Below are 26,991 nucleotides of genomic sequence, written 5' to 3' on the forward strand. Positions count from 1 at the left end.
CTAATGAAACAATGTACATTTAATGCAAACTTGCGCACTTACATCTCTTAACCCGAATAAAAACAATTAAAACAGCGCTTTTGTACTCTTTGTTTATCGGTTTTCAAAATTGTTTCATAAGTTTGTGCCGTTGAAAGGTTAATACCTCAAGATCGGCAATTGTTTTATTTCTCACCACGAACATTCTAGGGGATGACCCAAATTCCCATCCCCGGTGGTCAAAAGTGGGAGGAAGATATCCTCGCACCCCCGCCCGGGATTTACGCCCATGAAGACTCACTTACAACTGAAGACTCACAAGAAGACATTGGGGCTTGTAGATGGTGTAAACCCTGGCATGGCTCACAATTGCGTTACTTCTTCCAGTAGTTGATGAAAAGTGCAGAAAGACAGGAACCTGACTAATTCTAACTTCAACAATCTCGGCCAAATTTCATATAGGCCTAGCAGCTAAGCAAAAAATACAACGATTTTTATATATTAAGAACAAAAACACAAGAGAACCAGCAACAAGCAATAAACACAAGCAATAACCATTTCTTGAGTATTATTTGGAAAGATACCAACGTTTTGCAGAGAAAAATATTTCAGTGTTTGGCCCTGGGTTTAAATCGGGCTCCTTCCAAGCTGGACCACAGTAATGGGTTACTGTCACGCTTACCCAATATTAGTAAGAATAATGTAATTGGGTTCAAGTGCTATTTAATTAACGTCATTGAGTTTGCCTTTGAAATTGCTGCAATCCCGTTAGAGTTTTGTGTTTTGTAACTTAGTTTATACCAATGTACATCCAATATGAGGCTTACGCTTTGTCCAAGGGATAACTTTTGAGTGTCTTTCATATTTTGAAATGTTTTAACACACCCTTTCTGAAAACACGTTACCTTGATTCTTGTAATCGTTATGTTGGCCTTGAGAATTACGGAATACCAGTAACACTTTCGTAAAGAGAAGTGTGAAAGCAGGCACACAATCGAACCTTGCCATACATTGTAAAGGGTATCGATCTTCAAGTATAATGTAAATCTTTTCAAATCCAAAGAGTTAACTTCCTTTTTCAACTTATGTAAAAATGTGTTGAAGGCGATATTTGCCGTATTTCTAGAGGACCTTGGTTAAACAATGGCAAAATTGGAAGAAAAGATAATCATAAAATAAAACAGTTTAGCGCCTGTGTAAAATCAACAGTCTTCTACTGCGGTAACTGGCCTTGTACAAACATCGGCTTTTTAGGCAAGATTTAAGCTTCCTGATATGTCACTAAAGATCTACCCGTAAATTGAACCAATCACAATTTCTCAATAAGTTCATATTTTTAAAGGGTTGGTCCCCATGATTTTTGTTGTGTGTGGTTTTTTTTTTTGTGCGGCACCTTAAACCAATTATTTAAAAATTTAATGTTTCACTTGTTAGCATTATAAAAGTTATTTACTACCGATGAGCCATTAACAAAAAAAATCGGTCCACCCTATGTAATGATAGTTAAATGAGCTTTTTAATTAGGAGCGCCATTGAACTTATTAGATTAGACTGAAATCAGACTGAAGTCGATATCCACAATAGCCTACAAACAGTCCAAAAAGTGCAACAAGTGTCTGAATAAACACGCTACTACTTCAGTTTGCGTGTGTACGTGCATGTACGCATATTGTACAGACCAAGCGCAACACCCGGCTCGGGTCAAGTCAAAATTCAGCTCGAGTGAAACACATAACCAGTGCGTTCGATTACTTCCCCCGCGCTTACTCGTCACGTATGTTTCAGCCGCTCATTTAGTTTGCGCGCATGCGCACTCAAAATATGAAATACTGATCAGCAAACATGAACGATGTTTGCAGTCGCAGTTTGACCCACTGAAGTATCGGTCAACATCACGCTCGAAATACTTTGATAAATTTTTCTTTCCACGTGGACAGGAATTTTAGGCAATCAAAGTCACTTTTGCAAACCTAAGCGCAAAAAAACAAAGAGTATTTGATGCATTTTTTTTGTTTTTCCGTGTCGTGTAGTAGTAGTACGAAAGTATTGGGTCACAAATTCAAAACAGGCGACAGTTTAGGGGATAATTTTTCAGTTTTGCCGAGTAATTGTAAACTTGTCTTCACTGAAAAATGGTAAAGGATGCCACGGAAAGTGCGATGTATAAATATCATTTAAGTCGGAAACCGTTTCAATGAGAAAAGTAATGTCTCACGTTATACGTTTTTTTCCGTTGAATGTAACGTTAGTGTGCACGTACCTGTACACAGACCCTAGAATCTGGCCCGTAAACATATGGCTAGCCACGCGCAGCTCCGTTCCGTTTGTAATCTTTTGACGCGTTGGAAATGTATAATACATTTAACTGAAACGATTTACAACTGACTGGTTCCCGGCCCTGAAATGCAGTTAAGTACGATCATTGAGGGCACTGGGACCAGTGTATTTGTGCACGAAGCTTTCAAAATGGGTTTACTCGAAAAATGACGATTTTTATAAGCTACAGGTTTCCTTCTTACATCAAATCACCTGTAAAATGGAAATAATTATCATCCTTTCCGATGGTACTACGGCTGATCTGAGGTAAACCCGGCAAATTGTCCAAATGTGTAAACCAAACTCAAAAGCGAACGATGATTTTCCTTTTCATTTTGTACGTTTTTTGTCCGTAATTATTGCTTTTTTTTTATATATTTGAAAAGGTTTTTAGCGCCGTTACCACACTGTAGAGACAATTTATATCTTTGTTCACTTGGTCTACTGATAATTTTTGGTTTGAATCATCTTTTAAGTACGTTTGAGAAGGATACATTTTAAGACATGAAAACCAGACAATCGTTCAGTGCGTCGTCTGCTACCACTGTTTGCAAGCCGACGACGCGGAGGAAACCATTGCGCATGCGTGAGAAGACAACTAAATGCACGCACGGTCTATGGGGCTGAAACATACGTGTCGTGCAAGCGCGACAGCGTTCGATTTACCTCTCACGTGACTTCTCACGCTAACTCGAGCCTGGCCCAAGTAACCGACTCGCCGAGCCGGATACTGGGGTCAGTATCCCATAAGGCCATGCAACGTCCGGCGGGCGCCTCAGGCGGTGTCCGAAACGGGCTTCCACGGAGCATAGAGCTACAAACCCTATGTAGCTAGGTATATGCACGGAGCTACGGCTACGAATTATTGTCAGCGCGTCCCCGGTATTTTCACTGGGCCCGGCGTTGACGTACTCTTGACAGTTAATTGATGCGGATTCGGATGCAGCCTTAAATTCAACTTTCCAGCCATGGGCGTCGCAGGGGGGGGGGGCGCAAACCCTCCCCTTCCCCGGAAAAGCACAAGAAGAGAAGGGAAAAAAAGAGAAAAAAAGAAGAAAAAAAGAGGCGAGAAGTCATATTGGTTTAAATTTAATGGGTTGGGGGCAAAATGTCCCGCCCCCTCCCTCTAAAACTGATAAATCGAGAATATGTTGAGAAATACAGGAATTGTTTGGGAAAATATGTTTTTCCCCCTCTAGAAAAAAATCCTGGTGACGCCCATGCTTCCAGCTCTTGCACGAAACTTTACCCGAAACTGTTCCTTTATTTAGCTCCACTGCGCATGTCTGTCATCACGCGAGGGGCCAGGCGCGAGTAAGCTGGGGAAGTAATCGAACGCACTCATAACACAAAATAGTCTCTCTTTTTTTTCAGACAATCATTGCCTCTAAATACTAAATAAAAGGTTGTTCAAATATAATTCCCGTATATTTCCCCAATTTGGCGATCGTGTACAAAACATATGGGAGGTCTTCCTAAAAAGTTAGTGTACAAACGAAAGAGGGACAATAGAGGCTCCCTGATTGCAGGCAAATACACACTTGTTTGCGTGAGGATAATGTATCTTTATTACATAATAGTTGATATCTGGAAATTACATTATCGGCATTAGTGTAAAGCGATACCGGTGATAAACTTATGCCAATCTCAACTTCTCGATATATAAATACACAGAGATTTAAGAAACGCTCTTCGGTGAAAATTTGTGGAGCAATTATTTCATTGTCCAAGGTACAAATAGCACTTCTCTAAGAGACTCGATCACAGTATTCACGGGCATATAAATTTGAATAATTTGTGTCGGTTATGCGTTTGTAGAAAGTGTAAAACCATAATATAATTGTCTTTGTTTTCTTGATATTTTTATTAACATCAACATTGTAAGTATTCCTTCTATCAAAGGTACAATTTTGACATGCGAAGAGCTGCAGTGCGCATTTGGTGTGTGCGTGGAAAGTTTGAATGCCACAATGAATGCCACCTGTCAATGCTCCGAAGGATATGAGGGCATGTTCTGCGATATGCGTAAGTTTAAGATAGTTGTTGTTTGTGTTTTGTTTTTTTAATCTTAATCTGTAAAGACCACTCAGAAAAGAGACATCGATCTCAAAATAATTGCATGGTAGGTACAGAATTTGACGTGTTTCTCCGTTTATGTTTTTGCGATGTAAACTGTTTTGATGACCGAACTTTGTTGTATGACCGAACTAACCCTTTGTTGAAGTTTCTTGTGAGCAAACGAATTGTGGGACATACTTTTGGATAGACAAACCCACGTGTTGTTGAAAGCTAGCCGTACATTGGACAATAGGCTTGTGTGACATCTGTTGGTGTTTTTCGCGCCCCCCAAAAATACGCTTTTCCAATGCTCGGTTCATACTTCATGCGAATGCAGATGCGAAGCGAACTGGACGTCATGAAACATTCGCTGCGAAATTCGCCTGAGTTGAAATAGGTTCAACTTTTACAAATTGGCAGCGCGAATACTTGCCGTGACCTCATAAATTCACGTTCGCTTTCGCTTTCGCGCCAGGTATGAACCGGGCTGTAGGCGAATTGGCACATGCGCGAGCGAAAACCTTGATTTGGTTCATTTAAAGGGAATATACATCATTTGCTTTTGCTGTAATTTTCAGAAATGGATGGAATTGGGGGGTTGGAAATATAAAGCAAATATAGTTACACTGACTTTTTGGAGGTTTTGGGTTCGAAAATGCTATAAAAACCAAGAAAAACGATCATTTTCCTGTAGTCTGGTTCCCTGACTCCATATAAGAAGAAACAGAGCAGTTTACATACATTGGGGAATTGTAAGGTCAGGGAACCAGTCTAGCTGGCTCGTACCCGTTCATAGATTTGTAATCGATTGCAAACAAGTGCAATGGTCAATTGGGGCCAGTATTTGAAAAAAAGCCAGTTGTTTCCAACGCTGATCGGCCGATCAGCGTTGGAAATTGATACAAAAATACCACTTTTCTTGAAAATGACAGTATACCAGGTGCCATAATTTTACAGGATGCTTTAGACTGTCATTTACTAACATCCTATTAAGGTATTTCGTAAAAACTTGGTAATTTTATTTGTCGATGTTTGCAAATGTTGTATATTCACTTTCAACTACTTTCATGGATGTGAGTAACATGTTATTTAATGACCTAGTAAAGAATCCCAAAACAAGCACAAAAATATATTTTTTTTTTAAAGGACTAGTAATATGCAAATTAAGATATAAAACTGATGCGAATTCAATATCTTTCACTAGCTACGAATGAATGTAGTTCCAATCCCTGTCTGAACGAAGCGACATGCGTGGACAGAGTTGCACAGTATTTGTGCGTGTGTGCACCAGGCTTCAACGGTACCAACTGCGAAGACGGTATGAAATATTTCGACTATTTTTATTCTACTTTTGACTCTACATGTTTTTTTTTAAGCAAATATTGCTCCATCTATGAACTTTAAATAAATTATTTCACATAACAAAATGCAACCGCTCAATAACATTTGCTGAACTGTATGCCATTTTAATCATCTTGCATTTTTTTAACAGTTTCTGAATTGAAATTCAACAGTCGCTGTGTGTTATTAAGCTTACAAACTCAATCAATATTTCTGTTGTCCCAGAAACCGGACCTTGCCTGAGCAATCCTTGTCAGCATGGCACGTGTTCAAACAAATTTGGCACAGACACCGAGTTCTTCACATGTACCTGCGAGCCTGGCTGGGCAGGTGATTTCTGTGAATTAGGTAAGACATGTGGAAACAAATTACTGAAATTGATTCATGCTATCAGTTATGCATGCTTTCCTAAAAGTTCAAATTTTTACAGATGTCCATGGAATGCTAAAAGCAGAGAGTACACTCAGGCATTCACATACAAATTAGATGTAATAAAATTGAGTCAAGACTGAAACCTTATTTTTACTGTCTACCAATGTATACACGTATTGTATTGTATATATTATGAGGAACAAATCAAGTCTTTTCTGAAGTAGAGATGGTGATATTTTGTCTGTTTTCCTTTGCAATTTTTCGTTCATTCGCGAAACCAGGAAAACCTCAAAAAGTTCATTGCAATTAAAGGGTATACATCAGTGCGTATCGGAATAAATGATCAGTGGTGGACAGCTGCAGTTTGTCAATTTTAATAATAATATATTTTAATTGCAAAAAAAAATATTTTAGAACTGCAAAACCACATCGGCTTGTCTACAATATTCCACAAATCTCTTCTGCTAAATTCTCTTCTATTTGATTGTATCCTGTCTTTTTCAAATAGATATCAACGAGTGTATCGTGCTGGATTTTCCGTGTATCAATGGCGCCTGTAACGATCTCCTGAATGGCTACAATTGCTCCTGTTACCCCGGATGGACGGGATACAACTGCACAATCGGTGAGTCTGCTGAAATAAAAGGATACAACATTGTTTAAACATTAAGTTCGAAATTGATGACGTCATGCTTGTTGATTACTAAGGGAATAAATGTGTGCTTGGCCGGTTTAAACACAATGTTAAACACCGGTTGGAGTCTGGATGCTGATAATAACCCGAGCCGAATACCTTTTAGGTTTAAAACCAAAATGTTTCGGTCCAAAAGTCAACACACGTCAAAAATTATAAATTTCCCACGATTTTGTTCAATTTTGGAGTCTGGATGCTGATAATAACCCGAGCCGAATACCTTTTAGGTTTGAAAACCAAAATGTTTTGGTCCAAAAGTCAACACGCGTCAAAAATTATAAATTTCCCACGATTTAGTTCAACAAGTTTACTTCATGTTTTTCGAAAGACCCTTTAGCTTTATTATGGTACGTCCCTCTCGCGAGTAATCGTAAACAACTCCTTATATGGAGATTGGCGCATGCGTCGCGCGTACTGCCCAGCTTGGCGCAGAACGCAGCTGTGCCGGACGGGTGTATTGTGAATTTAGGACTATGAAATACTGGTACTGGCTCACTGGTAGTACTGCCATGCCTACGTGAGGATTGTGAACATTCAACCAATAAAACAGTAAAAGTACCGGGAGTTCAAAAGTGTTTCAGACCAGCCGACTGGTCTTTATCAACCGTTTAAAACGGGGCCACTTGACGGGCTCTCGACCCCTAGGAATGGGTAAACTGTCATAATGAATGACAGCCTCAGAAGTGTCTTTTTATGTTTTCCCTTATTTCATGTCTCGACTGCAAATTTTGTGAAAAGTAGTGTTAGTGTAACGTTGTCTATTGAGGCTTGACTTTCTTGATTTAAAAACAAATAACCTCCCCCTAAAAGACAAACGCTTGTCCTTCATGATTTGCCTGCTGTGAAAGAGTTTCCATAAGTTTGATATAATTGGATGTAAATTACACTTTTGCAGGTACACGTGTGATATAATGTGAAGTCACTATCTAAAGGATATAAAATGTTCTGAGAAGAACCAGATGTGTTAGCTTATATTTACCAATTAAATAATAATAATCATACGATACAATAATGGAAATTATTTTAATTCCTCAGATGTTGATGAGTGCGCAAGTAATCCATGCCAAAACGGTGGCACTTGCGATAATCTACAAAGTGCCTTCAACTGCACATGTCCCTCACGCTGGGAAGGGTCAGACTGCAGCCAAGGTATGTCGTGACAGTTGAGAGACCAATGACAACCACCCACAATAAAAAAAAAAGGCAGGAAGAACATCTGTAGCAAGACGATGGCAACCCCAACCATGGAAAAATTCTCAAAAAATACCATCTCAGCGTCCCTATGTAACTTTATTGTAAAAAGATCAAATCTTCCCAGTCGTAAACAATTTCTTCCAAATAAACTCCTTTATTTATTTCTTCAACTTCACCAAAGTTAAAACAATCATCGGGATATTTGATAGAAATATTTACGTTTTATTTGAGTATTTATTGATTGATACGGGTTTGCATATGTCTACCCTCTGGTCACCAAGAAAAATCCAAATATAATCAATCGTTTCTACAATGTTAATGTTTGTAACAATATTTCTTTTTCTTTTTTTTCCAGAAAAGAATGCATGTGCAGATAGTCCATGCCTAAACGGGGGATCGTGTAATAACTTCTTCACATTCTATACTTGCACCTGTGCGGCAAACTACTTCGGTGATCGCTGCGAGGAAGGTAATTTTGTTTATCAAATTGGTATTAATCAAAATAATAATAGTAATTTATTAATTTAAATAGCGCAAATTCTATACAAAATATATTCAAATGCACTTTCCATAAAATTCTTAATATACACTAAAAATTCAAAATAACAATGTGGAAAATCCTGAATAAGAAATTAAACAATTACATTACAAAGACCAGTGAAATGTTTATCATTAATATCAAATCAGATAACAACACGGCTTTTCCTGATATAACAAGACATGCGTGGTCAGCATGATTTGTTAAATTGAATTACTGAGATTAACAAAGTCGTTTTTCCCGTTACTAAACTCATCCATTAATCGAATTTCCAAAATCCTATTGCTTTCCCAAGATGAAATAGGCCTACCAACAAATACAAAACTGGCTGCCCTGGACACCCACTTTCACCTTAGGCATTGTAACGTGGTTCATAAGGTGATCAGCAATGACAGCCAATCTTGTCAATCAAAAGGAACATTTGCATTTGTATGGTGGAACGTGAGCTATTGTTAGGAAAACAGGTGTTCTATTGTCAGTCAAATGTAGACTATGGCACCGTTTTGACATGTGATAAGAGATTGGTTGTTTCTTCCAAGTGTGTCGACTTTTGTGTTGAACACGGAAGGCCAGACTTGTATAAAAACAAACGAAGTTGCTTGTTGGCATTAAGGAGAATTCCAAAGTGTTCCTTTCGTTATTTTTGGGAAGATTCCGGTATATGCTACGCCACGGGCGACCCACACTACCTGACTTTCGACGGCCTTTGGCATAACTTCCAAGGAGAGTGTGAGTACGTCTTGGTGAAGGAATGCGTGGAGGAAAGTCCAGTGTTTCAGGTCGATGTCAATAATGCAGGGAAGACAGGGAATGCAACTGGTTCGTTTACGTATGAGGTGCATGTGCAGGTCCTTGGGTCGGTAAGTAAATCAACTCTGGTAAATTTGTAATTGAATGTTTAAGTTGAGGGGAAAAAATGCTGCAACCTCACGCCACTTCCGTGATTGTGTACAAAGTCTAGAGTCCAGAAAATTCAAAAAGTATTTCCTAACAAAATTGGAAATATTTCTCAGTCCTAGATTCATGTCTTATCATCACTTTTGCAATGAATGACCTTTATTGAGATGATATATAAAGAAAAAAGTGGCGTCAGGTTGCAACATTAAATTTTTTGTTCTCTGAAAACATGCAAATTAAGAAAATAGACTGACCGGAAAGATTACCATATCTGGCCATCACTGATTGTTCCCTTCATTGACCTCAGCCATCAGAAAGTGATAATATGTCCTAAAAAGTCACATGTATCTGTATGTGTTATGTGTATGTAGTTTGTGTATGTGTGTTAAATGTAATTGTTGTATCTCACATTAAATGAACAAGTCAAATTAACTTAATTAATTACAAATGTGGGGTCACTACTCGACAAGCCTTGCTTTTTAGAGGCCCCCGTCCACATTATTATGATCGTATGATTTTCTCTGCATATTGTTCTGTGGTAAATAAAGTAAGATTGATTGATTGATTCAGCAGGAAAATATTACTTTTAATTTTCAGTCTCATACGGTTTGTGCACAAGGTGAAAAGTGATGGCCAGATATGGGAATCTTTCCTTTAAAGGAGACTTTTCTTCAATACTTGGCATTGGCTTGCACATGAGAGGGAAGTCAAGTGATTTCATAATGAGGCTAAAGACTAAACTTTTACATGTCCATCCATAGTCCAACTGTTTGACAAGACTGACATCTTCATTCATAGTCATTATTCTGGTGCCTGACTAAGGAGAAATGTGTAGAAATAGTGAGCTAGTACCCAACATCCTAGATATTTCTTTTGGTACAGTCAGCTGACAGTTGATTAATTCAGTACTGAAGTGTTGTTTGACTGGTTGTTTCAGAAGTCAATCTATTTTCTTGTATTGCATGTTTTCAGTACCTTAAGTTTTGGGACTCTCATATACAGAGTATTGAGAGTCCCAAATTTTCGGACAACTCTTCAGTTTCATTTTAAAATCATTTGACTTCCCTCTCATGTGAAAGCTCTCCTTACAAAAATGAAATGAGGCTTCGAACTTGTTGGTGAAATACTGAGGACCTTTTCTTTGCCTATTGAAAGTTTTGGAGAAATTTGCTGGATAAAGAGTGAGTAAAGTTGGCCTGATCTTCCTTTGCATCGTTTTGAGCAATGAGGTCTCAGTCTGGATTAGTGTATGCGATCCGTATAGAAGACAAGATAAAAGAGTCCCACTTTCTCCAATATTAACCGCCATAATATAGGTTTTCCTGGCCAATTTCCTATAATGTTCATTCACTTCTGAAAATCATTTTCGACTGAATTTGAGAATCGCTCTGAACACGCGTTTCATTTTCGCTACCGGAGCATTAGAATCCATTTCAGTTCAATCAATTAAGTGATTTAGCAGCACCTTTCGTGTGTGTCCATTCAGATTCGTTTACATTACTTCTTTTTCGCTTTTAGATGGCGATTTCAAACATTCACCATTCTATTTCACTTTGAGTTTAATGCCTTTGGCACCAGATTCAATTAGGGGTTTCTTTGTTATTAACCGTCAATTAAACTAGCTGTACCTGAAATCAATTTAGAAAAGGTATGCTTGCGTAAATGACTGTAATTGGCCGTCGGTTTCTCAAAACCGAATGCACGGACAATGAAAACGATTGAACTTTCGTTTAATTGAAATGGGATTCAAGACGTGCATTCACATTCAGACGAAAACGAATGACCGATATTCAGAAGGGAAGGAACCTTTCAAAAAATTGGGCGGGAAAACCTGTACTATACTAGGCGTATATTTGGATCACGAATTTTAATAAATACAATTTTAAACTAACACCGTTGGAGGTAGATTTCCCATTAGAATTTCGTCTACGTTTTTTGTTTGTGATATTCAAAATATATTTTGAGATATCTTATTGACTGAATAGTGAATATGCTTGTATTTCATTTCAGGACATTCGCTTAAAGCAAGAGGGCGTTGTTTTCGTTGGGGGACGGCGGATCACAATACCTGCAGAGCCACAGGAAGGCGTATGGATCCGACAGAGTGGTCTGTTTGTGGTAAGAAGCCATTTTCGTCGTTTTTTCTGTTATATATGTCAATGTATGATAACAGTTTATCATAATTAAAAATATTTGTATCTGATCACAATGCAGGAAATAGACGTAAATGTGATATCTGTTGACGGAATGACGATATTTTACGTCAAGTGGGACGGCGAGCGGACAATTGAGGTGCGACTGCCAACCTACCTGTACATGGGCAGTGTGTGTGGCTTGTGTGGTAACTTTGACCGGAATACTACCAACGAATTCCAGACTCCAAACGGTCAACAGGTACGTATAAGGCCCTTAATATTCAAAGAATAAACACCTCTTCTTAAATATTTATCTATAGATACAGTTTACCCATTCCTATTGATAGAGAGATATGGGTGATTAAAACCGCTGATAAAACACAGCTTAGTTCTGAGCCACATCGCCCAGACAAATTGTTAAAAGTCATCTTTTTGTAACCTTTGCTGGTCTATAATACAGTGAGTATTATAGGCATTGCGTCTTCTTGACCTTAATGAGCTTCTTTTTTTTATTTAATATCACTAGTACAAGTGTTCCACCGTTTGAACGTGCGTATAGGACCGCAGCGACGAATTGAGCGTATAAAAGAATGTCATTTGAATTCAAGTTGTGTTGTTGTGTCGAGACGACCCTGTTTATTTTCATTCGAAAACAATTGGCATTTCGGATTTTAGTAGTAAAAGTTTGATCCGTTTTCTAGGGAATGGTGCTTCACAATTCGTTTTAAATTTATTGTTGAGTGATATTGTTTTTCTTTATTGTGACTAAATTTGTCAAAGGAAGCGGAGTAAAAAAAAAAATTGTGCCATTACAAACAAAAACAAAACGAATAAAAATTTTGAAGGAAAAAAAAACACCAAAAACAAATGAAAAAAATTAAATTAAAAGCACTAAAAACCAATAACATTTTTTAAAAGCAATTCTCACGGTGGTTTCTGTGTTTTTATGTCTTTTCATTTGATTTGTTTTTGACAGCTATTGCTTTTTCAACTTACGAGCAGATGTGAGAATGCAAAATATAATATGCCGTATGAATATATGTGAGGTTGGGAGAGGGGTCTGGCCGGTGTCTGAAAAGATAACCAATGACACAGCAGGGTGGTTTATGGCAAAACCAAATTCATTTAAACGTGAACAACAGACCTGGATATCATTCCGTTCACATTCCGATTTGGGTTGGTAGTAGAAAGCACCGTCTGATGATATTCGGTTGTGCATGTTCACAATCAAATGAGATTTTGGGTTGGTCATAGAAAGCACTGTCTGATAATATTCGGGGTGGAATTCACAATTTTATATTCTTCGCTAGTAAAATACGGTCGTGTCGACAGCCATTCAACGCATCCTACACTCTTTTTACGCGCTCAATTCCTTGCATATGATGCCAATTGCTGTATAGTTACGTGCTTGCAGTTTACAGGATTTATATTACTGTGTACACGCCTCTCTAGCTCTCGGAAGAGCTCTTTTGTATAATGAATATTTATGATGTTTAATCAAGACAACAGTGATAGTTGGGCAGAGCGTATCTTGTACAGCTTCTCATTATGAGCAGTGGGTCGCCCAGAACCTCTTTTTGAGGGGGGGGGGGCTCCAAAAAAAATTCCTTCAAATTTTCGAACCATTTGGGTTTTTTGTTTTGTTTTTGTGTTTGTTTTGTTGTCGTTTTTTGTTATTGTTGTTGTTGGGGATTTCCTTTAGGGGCGATATTTGACGTTGGTGGCACCAGGCTCGAAAATAGGCCACATACATATCGCCAAGGTCAATTCGTGGGACTAAAACAAAAATATTAAAAAACGGAAATTGACAACCTCCTTTTGGGGGGCAACCCGGGCAAGCCCCCCGAGCGCCCCCCCCCCCCCCTTTGGGTGCGCCACTGATTATGAGTTGTTTGCGTTGCTGCGATCCTGCCGAAGGAACACTACTTACCCGCATTTGATGCCCTTCCAACCAATTAGGAAAGATGACACATGATGGACATTGCATTAATGAAAGGCACGAAATTTAGGAGCATCTCCACTTTCGCAAGAGTATTAAAATCCAATGATTTCTTATGTTCCTCCTGATTAATCTATACGATCCTATAGCACAAAGCTTTATGGGATCCTGTAGACTAACTCATAGCCCAAAGCTTTATGAGTTCCTGTAGACTAATCCATAGCCCAAAGCCTTATGAGATCCTGTACACTAATCCAACGTGAGCAATGTCTGCATCGCACACTGTCTACATCGCTAAGCTGTAGCCAATACAAGAAAATAAGGGTTTCAAGCTTTCTTGAAGGAACAGGTTAAACCTGTGCTTGTGTTCTAATCATATAGGTAAATGACACTCAGGAGTTTGGTAATAGCTGGATCGTGGATGCTTCCTGCCAAACGCAGCAGCAACCCATCGGTCCCTGTGACATGAACTCTGCAGCACTTGTCGAATCCGAGAGAGCTTGCGCGATCATCACTGATCCAGAAGGTATTTTATTAAATATTTGTACGATTTTAGGGTGCAAATGTTTCATTAACATTTGCTTGTGAAAATGGTGATTGTCTTTAAAAAGCAATATTCGGCTTGTCACTGTTAATCTGCTCCGTCTATTTGAACTGGAGCAAAATGGGATAGCGCCTTTTATTTCTCATAGGAAAAATATGTACACAAAGATAATACGACGACATGAAACCATACCGACTTCTGGTCACTAAGGGGATCATGCAGTCCTTTCAAAACGTACATTTTTCTAATAGTGTCATTATGGTTTTACTAGAAGTCATAGCCATCCTCAAATTTTGAATAGTTAAAAACACACTTCCAAAATGTCATTAACCATTATTCTACATCCAATATTTCATTACAGGTCCTTTCGCTAAATGTCATGGACGATTGGACCCACTGTCTTACTACACAGCCTGCGTGCAGGATGGTTGCATCGTTCCTTTAAAGGATCTAAATGCAACGGCTTGTCATCTGATCGAGTTTTACGCGCAGTCGTGTTCAGACAGAGAGGTGATCCTGCCTGCTTGGAGGAACCAATCTTTTTGCAGTGAGTGTAAAAACGCCGGCACTGATAGCTATTTTCATTGAAGTAGGACGGAATTTGAGAAAGATCACGAGTATAGGATTAAGTTTTCATTGATCTAATTTCACATTTGGCTGTATTAAAGCGTTCAAGGGACACCCTGAGTTTATAATACTGCATAAAAACCAGTTTTTATCTTTGGCGAAGAGCAAATGATATCGGCTGCGACCGAATGAGGCCTACTGGGCTTCGGCAGAACACGTAAACTCATTTATGGGAGGGAATTAAGCCGCTTCAATTGAAGTATCTCAAGCACAGCTTTCTTTTTATCAATATTTTCATTTACAAGATGTGGCGTGCCCTGCTGAAACAACCTATGGCTGGTGCACCAGCGCGTGTCCCGCCACATGCTCCGACGTGTTATTAGGAACCATGGACACATGTGATCGTAAATGTACGGAATCCTGTGAGTGCGCGGAAAATCTCGTCCTGGACGGGAATTCGTGCGTGTCACCCTCCCAGTGTGGATGTGTTGTGGACGGCTTCTACTACTCGGTAAAAGCTTTTTATAAGCTGCCAATTTCAAAATGATATTTATTTGCAGTGGCCATTGTTTTTTCGTTTTGTAAAGTCATATTATATGAAGCGATCTTGATTTGATAGTCTGATTTCTCTGGTGGGCTCGAAGAGCCATCCATTTAGCTTATTTCCTTAAATGTTTGGTTTAATGGATGCAGGAGATATGCGGGACGTTTGAAGTCTTGAATTTGATGTCTTGAAAGAAATTCGTAACCGAGGCTTCCATATATATCTTGTGATTATTTGCAACGCATGAATTCTGATTTACACATTTGTAGAGTCACAGTAAAAATAAACTGAATCCTCTAAGTCTCCAAGTCACCTAAAACCTTGATTTATTTCGTCTGCTTATTTATCTACAGGCCGGTGAAACAGTCTACACTCCAGGTTGCTTTACTGAACGCATTTGCGTCGGTAACGATGTGGTAACATCAGCAGATTTAGACTGTGATAGTAACGCCTACTGTGGGATAAATGAGAACGGATTGCATGGATGTCATTGCCGAGCTGGTTATACTGGGGATGGAAAGACCTGCCAAGGTTGGTCAAGCATAGAAATTTAACTTTATTTATATCAATTATATGAAAATTAAGCTAATATGCCAGTGACATCATAAAATATTTAAAACCTCCCATCTTATACTTTGTTATCAAGGCTTTATTTGCCAATAATTTAGAGGGAAGCTTTTGATATACATGTATATCCTTTATGCATTTTTATTTCATGATAATTGACTTTTTACCAATTTCTGTTTGTACTAGTAACACCATACGTCATACAAAAAAATCAACTAACGGCCTCCACTATTAAGCAAACATGTAAAAGGCTGGTACAGATTTGAAATGACCTGACCCAGCGTTCCAAATTAGTAGTGTTATATCTCGAAAAACAATCACTACGCAACCGAGCTTTTTGTCAACTAAATTCCATGTACTTTCCCTTTTTGATTATTTTAAAGATATTAATGAGTGCCAGAGCAATCCATGTGTGAATGGTGAATGCGTCAACGGCGTTAATCTATACGCTTGTAATTGTGACATCGGCTGGGCCGGGTATAACTGTGGCGAGTACTTTGGATGCTCTAGTAACCCTTGCATGAATGGTGCAACATGTATACCCTACGAGGAGGTTTACGAATGCGTCTGTGCCATGGGCTACAATGGTACCTTCTGTGAAATCAGTAAGTTTAAGCTTCAGTTTTAATTGTATTCTAATCATATAGCTTTCTTATTTGTCTGTTATGATGTTAGTGAAACAATTTATGCACAAAATTCTTCTGTTTGTCAAAATTTGATACGATAAATCGCAACGTGCACGGGGGTGTAGAATTGTGTCTGGTCGTTATTGAAATGTTGATACCTATTGACTGAATTGTTCGTATTCCTTTCCTTCAGACACCGATCCATGTTTCCAAGAGCCTTGTCGAAATGGAGCCACTTGCTTCAGTGATGGTGATTTCTACAATTGCACCTGTGCATATGGATTTATGGGAAGACATTGCCAAGACGGTATGTTGTATTTATGAAAGAACAAGACATTGACATCTCCAAACTCGAGTATGTCATAAATCCAACTTATGCATGTACATTCCTGCACATTGTAGGTTGTGAGAACCGAGTACACAAGACATACACCGTTGAATTATTTTAGTGGAAATTATCGATCGAACGTTTCAGATGTGTCATTTGTAGCTTACATTTATTTCAAAAATAATGTATCAGTTTGGTTTAGGGACTTCTATTCTTTGGTTTATGTCAGTTAATTTGACAAAATTGTATGTCCTTTTTTGTTTAGAGGTAAACCCTTGCCTGAGTAACCCTTGCCAGAACAACGGTACCTGTAATAATTTCATCGACTACTACACCTGTATGTGTACAGGATCTTTTATGGGCAGTCAGTGTGAAACAGGTAAAGCTTCATAAACCTGGCTGTTGGCCACCTTGTAAATTATTTCACCACCGTTATACGTTTAGAATTGTGTGATTACCGTACATTAAGTATATGTGACGTACAATTGGTGGACCACCGCCGCCAATATGCAGTGATATGACAAAGCTATTTCTTGGAATTTCTGGGGGTGTCAAGGTCAGGTTTAACAGGCCTAGTTTCTCACAACTACAGAGTATGGTATTTGCTACGCATCTGGTGACCCTCACTACAAGACTTTCGACAACTTGTGGCATGACTTCCAAGGCATCTGCCAGTACACTTTAGTCAGAGACTGCAAGGAAGGATTGGAGAGTCGCTTCTCCGTTGAGGTTGATAACAGACGCAGGTCACCGGAAGCTACGGTAGCATACACATATCAAGTCACAGTAATTGTTGGTAATTTGGTAAGTTTTCTTAAAATCTGTAACTTTTGTACAAATTTCTAAACAATTTAAAACAAAAATTACTCCTAAAAATCAAGAGTATGGTAGTGAACAATCAGCCGCAGACTTTAAATAATTATTCAGACCTACGTAATACATGGAATAAGTAATAAATAAAGCGATTCATTTTACTTTCCTTTCTAAATCTTCAAGTTCATAGTCCGTTGCCATCTCAATTTATATATGGTTTTATATGTGCAGACATTTACTCTCGGACAAAATCGCGATGTTGTGCTCAATGAGGTCCGTATTGTCCCACCTGCGGAGACTTCAGACATCAGAGTCTCTTTCAGCGGAATATATGTGGTAAGATAAGTGTAAAAGAAGAAACATAATGCATAATATATTTTTCACCTACGCATTTATTTAGATTATTTACCACTGATCTCCACTGAACTTGCACGTTTAGTTGGAAAGCGCGCTTTCAATGCCCGTTCGACCGATAAGGTTATTAAAAATGTGCGCGCGCATCGACTTCAAGAAAGCTTGAAACTTGCGCACGAGCGTGACTCCACCTCAATAGGCCTACAATCGAATCTTATTTCTTTTTCTTTAAATGTTAGTCTTTAAGGTATTTTATATTAGTCCTTCATGATTTATTGAGCGTCAACAACGTTTGTCGCTTTTGGTTCACATTTATAACGATTGAATGATCCATTAACATCGATTTTATTTCTCAAATCCAGCAACTTGTGACTGATTTTGGGTTGTATGTCCGATGGGATGGAGACAGCAGAGTTGAAGTACGAGTGACTGCAGATTTCAAGGATCAAACGTGCGGTCTTTGCGGCAACTACAACGGTGATGGGTCCCCGGAAGACGAATTCAGGACACCGGATGGGATATTTGTAAGTTTGTCAGAACATGTAAGCTTACAAACTGTATTATGTTTGGTTACTGAATTGGCTTTTTTTTTCTAAAAATAAGCACTGAATTCGAATGGGCTACTTCAAGCGAAAAAAAACGGATGACGTTCTCTGTTCAAACATAGTCGGCGTTTATCACAAAACTGATCCCTTGAATTGTGTTTCTTAGACTTGTAATGAATAATAGTTTCATGTGTTTCAATTTAGCTTTCAAACGAAGCTGCTTTTGGTAATAGCTGGGTAGTTGGAAACGATCCCAACTGTGTCCCTCAGAGTGACGAGGTTGAACCTTGCCTTCAAGGGACAGATGGAAGTATCGTTGACTTGGGAAGGAACAAGTGCCAAATCATCAGAGACACCCAAGGTGATAAAAATAGTTTTCCTCAACTTGTTCACATTTATAACTTGCATTAAAATATTTTACAAGATGTGGAGAGGCGTTAATATCACGGTGCATCACTGATGATGCTATTGTGAACAGTAAAATGTTCGGTCGTTATATAAAATGGAAACGTTCAACACACATTTGAATAGATATTCAAGCGCACTATGCCCTATCTATTGATTATTCCTATTTTGTGCACAGGTCCATTTTCAAATTGTCATGACAAACTGGACCCAGAACCTTTCTACCGTTCGTGTATCTACGACGTGTGTGCATATCCCAGCTCCGCTGACGATGTCATATGTGATCTTCTTTCCACCTACACTCAAGCCTGCAAGTATCACTATGTCGATGTGCAGGTTTGGAGGAATGATACTTATTGTCGTGAGTATAAAACGTTTTTTTTATATACTATCTATTTTTAAGAAACACTCTTGAGTTACACTTTAAAATTAAACGAGTTATATAAATATAATCCAGGAGATATAACGTCGGCCATTTTCGTTTTGAACTTGTTTTAAATCCTTAATTGAAACAGCTGGGTTTTTTTAATTGAGGGTAGTGAATTAATTTGACTTTAAGGGCGGTTATTGTAATAAGTATGTCATCAATTGCGAGGACTTATCATATCCTATATTGAAAGATCCTAAGCTGTCTGTCTGTCTTTGCATTTTTGGGGGGTAAAAGGCCTAAAGAGTGTGCGCAAGCACAAAATGCAACGGTGCACGGACAGGCTTTGTATTGTATATATATATGGTATATATAATATATGGCCCAATTTCACTGTCCTCTGAAGTCACGGTTTGCACGTTAAAAATGATTTATTGTGTTTTTTTTTCTTTTATGGCAAATTTCTTTCTTTCAGACCTTGAATAGTTAAATATTATAACAATTAGCTCATATATAAAACACACCAAAGCACCCAAGAACCAACGCTATTACGAAGGTCAGTTTATAAATGTTGTTTACTTCTCCATTGTGTATTATTATCAGCTCTGGCTTGTCCAAGTAACAGCACCTATGAAATCTGTTCATCTGCTTGTCCATCTACCTGCCTGGATTTCCGTCAGGAGAGCAAAACCTGTGACGACAGGTGCGTAGAGGGATGCCAGTGCGATCAAGGATTCGTCCTAGAGGGGGCAAGCTGTGTGCCAACCGACACGTGCGGCTGCTTCAGGGAGGGATTCTATTATGCTGTAAGTAACTCAACTCTCAGTCCAGCGCAATCGGTAAATATTTTTTTTTTAATTTCAGTCTTTCTAAATTTGAAACGATGAAATAAACAGGGACACAATGTTTGCAGCAATAATAATCGTCGTATATGAAAGGTAATACTGTGCTATTATGCGCAGTTTCAGTACCAGTAGTACTCAATAATGTAGCTAATACTATTGACTCATTTTGATACTGTACTCAGGTCAGCTAATTGTCTTTATTTGCATAGTTCAGGTCAATCCGATCAGTGAGCAGTTTGAAGGAATTTAAATCATTTTCATGATTAATTCATCAAAATTCGGCATAGACTTGCGTCCGTGGCCGCCTCGTCTTCAGATCGTAACGGGGGCGCATTCCTGCAGGGTCGCCGCCGTCACCTGTTCTGTTTCAGTCGCCGCTATTCTCGGCTCTTCCACACTTCTGCCACACCACTTCATCACATTGTCGACCCAGAGAAGCTTAGGGCGACCTCTGTCACGACTCAAATTTATAGGCAGACCGTCTATAACTGCGCAGGGCAGCCCCCCCCCCCCCCCAAAAAAAACAACAACCAATGTCTTCTGGGTCCGCCTCTTTCGGATGCCGAAGAGCTCTTACTTTCACACCGAGGGAAGGTGCCCCATTTTCTGGATAAGTGCCCATTATCGGTGTTGCCCCCAGTTTGAAAAACGTCCCGCCGCCCCTATATGATGTATTGACTCAAAGTGATTCGCTTGTTCCCCGCAATGTTGTATCGTAGGTTGGGAGTGTACATCTGACAGCACAATGTAGCGAGCGATGTCTATGTCTGCCAGGTGGAGTGGTAAACTGCACGGAAATTGCATGCGACTCAAATGCTATCTGCGGCGTTGTAAACGGCGAGAGTAGGTGCATCTGCAATGAAGGTTTTACGGGGGATGGACTTGACTGCTTAGGTAGGGGCAAATATTTTGTGTTCTAATGTAGGATTTTATCAAATGACGTTTCTTGGCTATCGGCATATAATTAGATTTTGGTAACAAGTTTCACACAGGGTGGTGTCAGGCATGTATGATGGCAATTTCGTATATGAAAAAGCTGTTGTGCTAAAGTACTGTTGAATAAACACGATTGTGTGTATTGACCGCTGTCGCTTTTCGTATATCAATTGTCAGCAGTCATTTGATTATTGATGACATCAAATAACCTGAACTAAATGTGAAGTAGAAGTCCTAGCAACTTTTTTAGTAGGTTTAGTTTAAAGCAAATTTGCCAAGATTTAAGATCGACAGTTAACTTGGAATTTTCGATACAATGATCGTTAATTCTTTCTAATCGATTCCTATACGAACATGAGTTTCTTAATGTACTGCTTCTTTGAAATTGGTTAGATATCGATGAATGTGCCAGCAACCCGTGCGTCAATGGAACCTGCATCGATGAAATCAACATGTTTAGATGTGACTGCCTTGGAGGTTGGAAGGGTCTACTCTGTGATACGACTGATGAATGTTTCAGCAACCCTTGCTCCGTGAATGGTAGATGTGTCGATGGGGACAACACGTACACTTGCGTGTGTGACCCTGGATACGAGGGTATCAACTGTGAAACAGGTTACGATAATTTAATATACATTTCAGGAAATTGGCCGGGAAAAACTACATTTTTTAAAAATCAAATGTATTACGTCGAACCTGATTAGTTCAATTCTTATTCCTAGAAGTTGGAGGGTGTGTCGATTCGATCACAGTAGAATCTTTCGTATTTTTAGTAGATGTCTCAGTTACAGTATATGCAAGATATGTACATCTGTACTTCCTGAATGCAATGTGTCACACTTTGAAACGAAACTCTTTATGTACCGGTATATCGATTACCACAGCACTTTTCTATATATACTTGATTTCAGAAATCGACGAGTGTGTGTCGGATCCCTGCATTCACAGCAGTACGTGCGTGGATGGGATGGCTGGATATACCTGTCTGTGTGCTGGAGGTTATACTGGACCGAACTGTGAAGATGGTAACTACGATCATTGATGAGCGCATTCATGGGCTACAAAAACGATCACAAAACATGAACATTCTGAATGTTTCTTAATTTAAACGGATTACCTCTTTAGCTTAACCGTTTAAGGAAAAATTTACCCTAGATTTCAAGGTATTTTTTTTCATTTGTTACCATATAGGCCTACACTTACAATAATAATAAGAAATAATAACTATCGTTGGTCATATTGTATTCATAGATATCAACGAGTGCACAAGTATGCCATGCATGAATGGTGGAGAATGTTTCAATCTGGTGGACAGGTTCATTTGTGAATGCGAACCTGGATGGAAAGGAGATATGTGCCAGATCGGTAAGACAAATCTTCTTGTCCCTCTACTTATCAATCTATACTTACTCGTGTCAGTTACAAATCAATCTTCACCTATAGAGTGTGGGGGGAAAATCAAATTTAATTCGGGTTAATACGGCATTTTATTCAGGGGTTCATTCCCTTAAAAGTCTGCAATAAGTACTTAATTTTTGGAATTTTGTTTTTCGGAATGATTTCTCTTTTTATGATTTATGTCTGTAATTTATAATTGTTCATTGAAATTGTTAATGCTAAATGATTCCAGGTATAAATAAGGTATTTAAATTCAGTTTAATTCAGTTAAGTTCAGTTTATTTCCACATTACCAAAATATCATTGGCAATGACAACGAGAATGTTATAGGGAATAGCAGAAAAACATTTTGAACAAAGTTAGAGATAAGCAAACAATAAGTATTGAAGATGGGCTGTGGAGGGGCCCATAAAGAAGCAAAGCTTGTAAGGAATGGGCATTTGTGCATAACGTGCATTGAGCCGAGTTGATGAAAAAAAAATGGGGGGGGGTATTGGGGGGGTGGTAATTTTTGGAGGAAAACAATTGTTTAAGAAAATTAGTGTGTGACTGAGAAAACGAGTTCTCGTAATCGGACCCGTTCCCCGGAATATAAATATGAGTTGATCATTTTGCGAATTCCAAAGATTGGGTCCCTCATATTTGACTGTTTAGTATAAGGCACATAAAAACTGGTGGCTGGACGAGTAAAGTGAGAATGAATGTCACAATTGTAGGTAAATATACTTTTATTTGAAGATGGTAAAGTATTACGGGTAATTTGATACCCAAGCTGACGGTAATAAATATCATTAACTTTAAGAGTTTTATGTTTACAAAAGAAGGGATTTTTATGTGAGTTAAAGTCAGCAATTAATAATATGAAATGACTTCTTTTGAAGAAGTTACGGCCTGTTCAATTTAGTGATTAAACTGTTTTCCTCCCACAGAGGACACACCGTGTAGCCCTGGTACATGCCAGAATGGTGGATCATGCGTTCCAATCTCTAAGGATATATACATTTGCGAATGCCTTGAAGGGTTTCTTGGAGACAACTGCGAGATCAGTAAGTTATTTTTTTCTGCGGCCAAAATGTTTTGTTTTTGTTAAATCGATCTTGCGTCGATTATGTCCCGTTTTTCTGTATTTCAATCAAATCCCACCGTGAAAGCAGCTATCAACTCACACCACCAACAAACTTGTATCTCAAAGTTAAGATGAGAAAGGGAACAATTCAAATTTCAACCACACAACCGTTACTATTATTTGTGAGAGTTCAATTTTATCAAGCTCACACCAAGTACGTTGTCATCATTTTGCATTTTTCCTGAATCATTGGCCGACAGATTTTAACGAGTGTTTCAGTAATCCCTGCATGAATTTTGCAACCTGTTTGGACGGCGCCAATAGCTACACGTGCACGTGCCCAGTGGGCTGGACTGGAGACAGGTGTGAGGAAAGTGAGTTGTAAGAAGAAGAAAAGGTGTTTGAAAGTTTATCATGTGAACATAATTATAATTATTGGCGAATAATATCTTCTGCTATATAATGACATAGAGAAAGAAATACCATGTTATGTCAATTCATAATGAGATGCATTAGTACTTGCTTTGAATGATAATAATTACTTGATACATGTTCAGCATTTTATCATGTGATTTGAGGGGTTCACAAGGCAGAATTGTAACCAAGCTAAATAACGATTCAGTCATATGTAAGTATAACGGTTCACAAGCGACAGGGGACGAGTAATGGCTAACATATTGTCAGGGTTTTTGCGAATCGCACATCACTTGAAATGCGAGTGGATATCTAATGGTCGCGACATGTAATGACTTGTGCGGACTTACTTTACTGATATTATGGTATGCAATCTTCTTGTCTGTTTTACAATCAGTACATCGACCTTTTATCAATGCATAAACATTGAACGCTTGATTTTAAAAGTTGTATTATTGCTAATATGTCACAACAGCTGATTTACCCAAGTTAACGGTGGTCCAGCTGTGGAGCAACTCCTTTACCATGGCCTGGACGATAGAGATCCCCGTAAACTGGTTTCGTTTCCAGCACCGGCTAGTCGGCGTAGAATCGTGGACGTACGGGCCGACAATCAGCGGCAATCAGCTCATGTACGTCTTACAAGATCTGGAGAGCGAGACAGACTATGAATTTAGAGTTGGTATGCAGAGATCGACAGATGAGAGTGTGGCTTACACGCAGCCGCACAGCGTGCGCACCTGCCTGTATGGATTCGGCAGTCCACTAGACTGTGCAGTAGGTAAGTTTGTGGTTGGAAAGGGTCGTAAGTAAAATTGAACTGGACCACATCCAAGAGAGTTATTCAGGGGAAAATAACGTTTTGTTCATGATTAAGTTCAAATGTGTGTAAGTCGATAGAGAATTCGAGAACCATCTTGAACATTAGCAAGGTAGAAATATTTTTGAGAAATCTTATCATTTCTTAATTCAACATGTCCAATAATGGAAAATGGCTGTTTCATCTCCGAGGGAAGATTAAAAATATTATTTCCGGGGATGGATGCAGCTAGATTTAGTCTATTCTAACCATAATTATGTATCTCAAACGTCATTTATTTTGATATGTCATACACTTTTATTTTTCACTATATTTTATATACATTGACCTTTCAATTTACAGATTCTGCAATGAGGGCGCCATTTAATATTGGTATTCACAATGCCAGACCTTCATCTTTAACTATCACGTGGGGTCGTAATGACACCATTCAGGGTGACGTCATTGTGCAGCAGAGGATTTATGGTACTGAGGAATGGACGAACCACTCCGTGATCAGTAGCCCAGTGTCGATGTATGATGTAGCTTCTCTTCAAGGACATGAATACTATGAGATCAAACTCGTCTTCTCCTCGACGGGAGAGGAAAGTCTTGTAGCAAGATTCCATACGTGTGAGCCAGGAAGGACCGGACCTAACTGTGAAGACGGTAAGTATTTCTGGAAAGAACTGAGACATTTTGAACGAGATGTGGCCTTGAACATTTGACTTTCCTAAAGTAATGAAGGGGTTATTCAAGGTATTTTAAATTGATGAATAGTGAAGTGAAGAAAACGTGCTCTTCCTTTGGAAGAAAACAAATTTAACATGATATCATCCATTCTACTTGACGTTTTTTAGAAGTAGATGATACTTTTTGGTTCCGCGATTGACGGATGAGGTTTTGACATTTTTTTCGGTAGATTTTATGTCAGATTTGTCAGTGTTGGTAGTTGTGTAGTGTTCCGACAAGTGCATTCTTTTTTCACTGACATATACCTCACAGTGTATGGTACTTGCACGGTCTGGGGTGATCCGCACTATATAACATTCGACAAACGCCGATACGACTTCCAGGGAGACTGCGACTACACTCTAATCACCGACAGTTGCATTGAAGGGCTCCCTCTACAGGATATGCCAAACTTCAGACTCGTCAGCAGGAACACCAAACGCAAACCCTCTGACAAAGTATCCAGGATCCAGGAATTGTCGTTCAACCTGACTGGGACGGTGTACAGCTTGCTGTCAGGTGGAGAGGTCAGGGTAAATGGATTCTCAACGGCCTTGCCGATTGTTGGAGCTGATGGCGTCAAAATTCTTTTCGCCGGAGTTTACGTGGTAAGTAAATGGGGACAAGTAGAAATGTTATGCTTATGGGACATTGAAGCGAGTCAGGAAAACTTGCTGGTTGTATCACCATTTTGATGTAAAATGCATACTACCCATTTACTAACAGCTCAAAATGGTGAGTTAACATGCAACTTTTTATACGTATCCCGTATACTCTTATAACATTTCTAACGGTCCCTTTTATGTTCTAATCATAACAATATGTAAACGGTAAATAATTTGATATCAATTACAACTAAAACGGTGCTACACGTACATTGCAATACAACATTACTACATTAATATGTTTTGTTTTTCTTCACATGCTTGTCGAAATTTCCGCACTTTCAGTAGTCAGATTTCGGTAAAAATTGTGTTTAAAGGGCAAAGTCCGTAGCTACATCTGCTTTTATAAATACTGTCTTTTACAGGTGCTCAGCACATCATTTGATATGACTGTGCGATGGGATGGCAAAAATACAGTGGAAGTCACCATTCCCCAGCGTATTGGGAGATCCATTTGCGGAATGTGTGGGACGTTCGATGATAGCTCGTCCAACGACTTCACTACACCAAATGGGGCTGTGGTAAGGCACCACTTTCATTGAAGTAATCGATAGAATTATTTTTCACGCGACAGAAGAAATATGTTTATGTCTGATGATACATATAAGAGAAAAGTCACATGCAGGAAAAGTAAACAAAAAAATCAGGACGTTACATTTTACTGGTCCTACTAAATAGGACAATGCATATTTTTTACACAAAGTAAGAGCGTGCTTTTCCCGTAACAGCTTGATAATACCAACGACTTTGGGCAAAGCTGGTTAGCCAACTCAGACCAGTGCGAGACGCTACCACCAACATCAGATCCGTGCCCAGGAGGGGAAACGCTTGGCAATGCCAATCAACTCTGCAGTGTAATCTTGGATTCTAGTGGTATGCGTTATTTTTTGATTTCGATCTCACACCGATTTATATTATTTTTTTATTTAGCCTTTAACAAATCAAAGGCGTACCCAATTATGGGATTGAGTGATTATTATTGACAAAACCGTTAATACCTCAATATAAAATGT

At 38.8% G+C, this 26,991-nt stretch overlaps 1 protein-coding gene across 1 annotated transcript in view; it reads left to right on the top strand.

Annotated features, from left to right (window-relative positions):
* Positions 1-26,991, top strand: part of LOC119730672 (IgGFc-binding protein-like) — a 73,844-nt gene that overhangs the window by 1,662 nt on the left and 45,191 nt on the right. Inside the window, exons 2-34 of the mRNA XM_038203663.1 lie at positions 4,198-4,320; positions 5,558-5,671; positions 5,920-6,042; positions 6,575-6,691; positions 7,796-7,909; positions 8,310-8,423; positions 9,144-9,352; positions 11,400-11,507; positions 11,604-11,783; positions 13,845-13,989; positions 14,369-14,554; positions 14,880-15,085; positions 15,472-15,649; positions 16,069-16,290; positions 16,505-16,618; positions 16,905-17,018; positions 17,232-17,443; positions 17,684-17,788; positions 18,169-18,330; positions 18,556-18,712; positions 18,935-19,117; positions 19,727-19,929; positions 20,688-20,862; positions 21,298-21,519; positions 21,816-21,929; positions 22,156-22,269; positions 23,232-23,348; positions 23,629-23,742; positions 24,258-24,563; positions 24,945-25,250; positions 25,587-25,921; positions 26,344-26,499; positions 26,707-26,851. Coding sequence (XP_038059591.1) covers positions 4,198-4,320; positions 5,558-5,671; positions 5,920-6,042; positions 6,575-6,691; positions 7,796-7,909; positions 8,310-8,423; positions 9,144-9,352; positions 11,400-11,507; positions 11,604-11,783; positions 13,845-13,989; positions 14,369-14,554; positions 14,880-15,085; positions 15,472-15,649; positions 16,069-16,290; positions 16,505-16,618; positions 16,905-17,018; positions 17,232-17,443; positions 17,684-17,788; positions 18,169-18,330; positions 18,556-18,712; positions 18,935-19,117; positions 19,727-19,929; positions 20,688-20,862; positions 21,298-21,519; positions 21,816-21,929; positions 22,156-22,269; positions 23,232-23,348; positions 23,629-23,742; positions 24,258-24,563; positions 24,945-25,250; positions 25,587-25,921; positions 26,344-26,499; positions 26,707-26,851 — 5,493 coding nt within the window. The remainder of the gene's footprint in view (positions 1-4,197; positions 4,321-5,557; positions 5,672-5,919; positions 6,043-6,574; positions 6,692-7,795; positions 7,910-8,309; positions 8,424-9,143; positions 9,353-11,399; positions 11,508-11,603; positions 11,784-13,844; positions 13,990-14,368; positions 14,555-14,879; positions 15,086-15,471; positions 15,650-16,068; positions 16,291-16,504; positions 16,619-16,904; positions 17,019-17,231; positions 17,444-17,683; positions 17,789-18,168; positions 18,331-18,555; positions 18,713-18,934; positions 19,118-19,726; positions 19,930-20,687; positions 20,863-21,297; positions 21,520-21,815; positions 21,930-22,155; positions 22,270-23,231; positions 23,349-23,628; positions 23,743-24,257; positions 24,564-24,944; positions 25,251-25,586; positions 25,922-26,343; positions 26,500-26,706; positions 26,852-26,991) is intronic.

This window comes from Patiria miniata, unplaced genomic scaffold (genome assembly GCF_015706575.1).
Source record: "Patiria miniata isolate m_02_andy unplaced genomic scaffold, ASM1570657v1 HiC_scaffold_22, whole genome shotgun sequence".
In the NCBI taxonomy this organism is placed as follows: Eukaryota; Metazoa; Echinodermata; class Asteroidea; order Valvatida; family Asterinidae; genus Patiria; species Patiria miniata.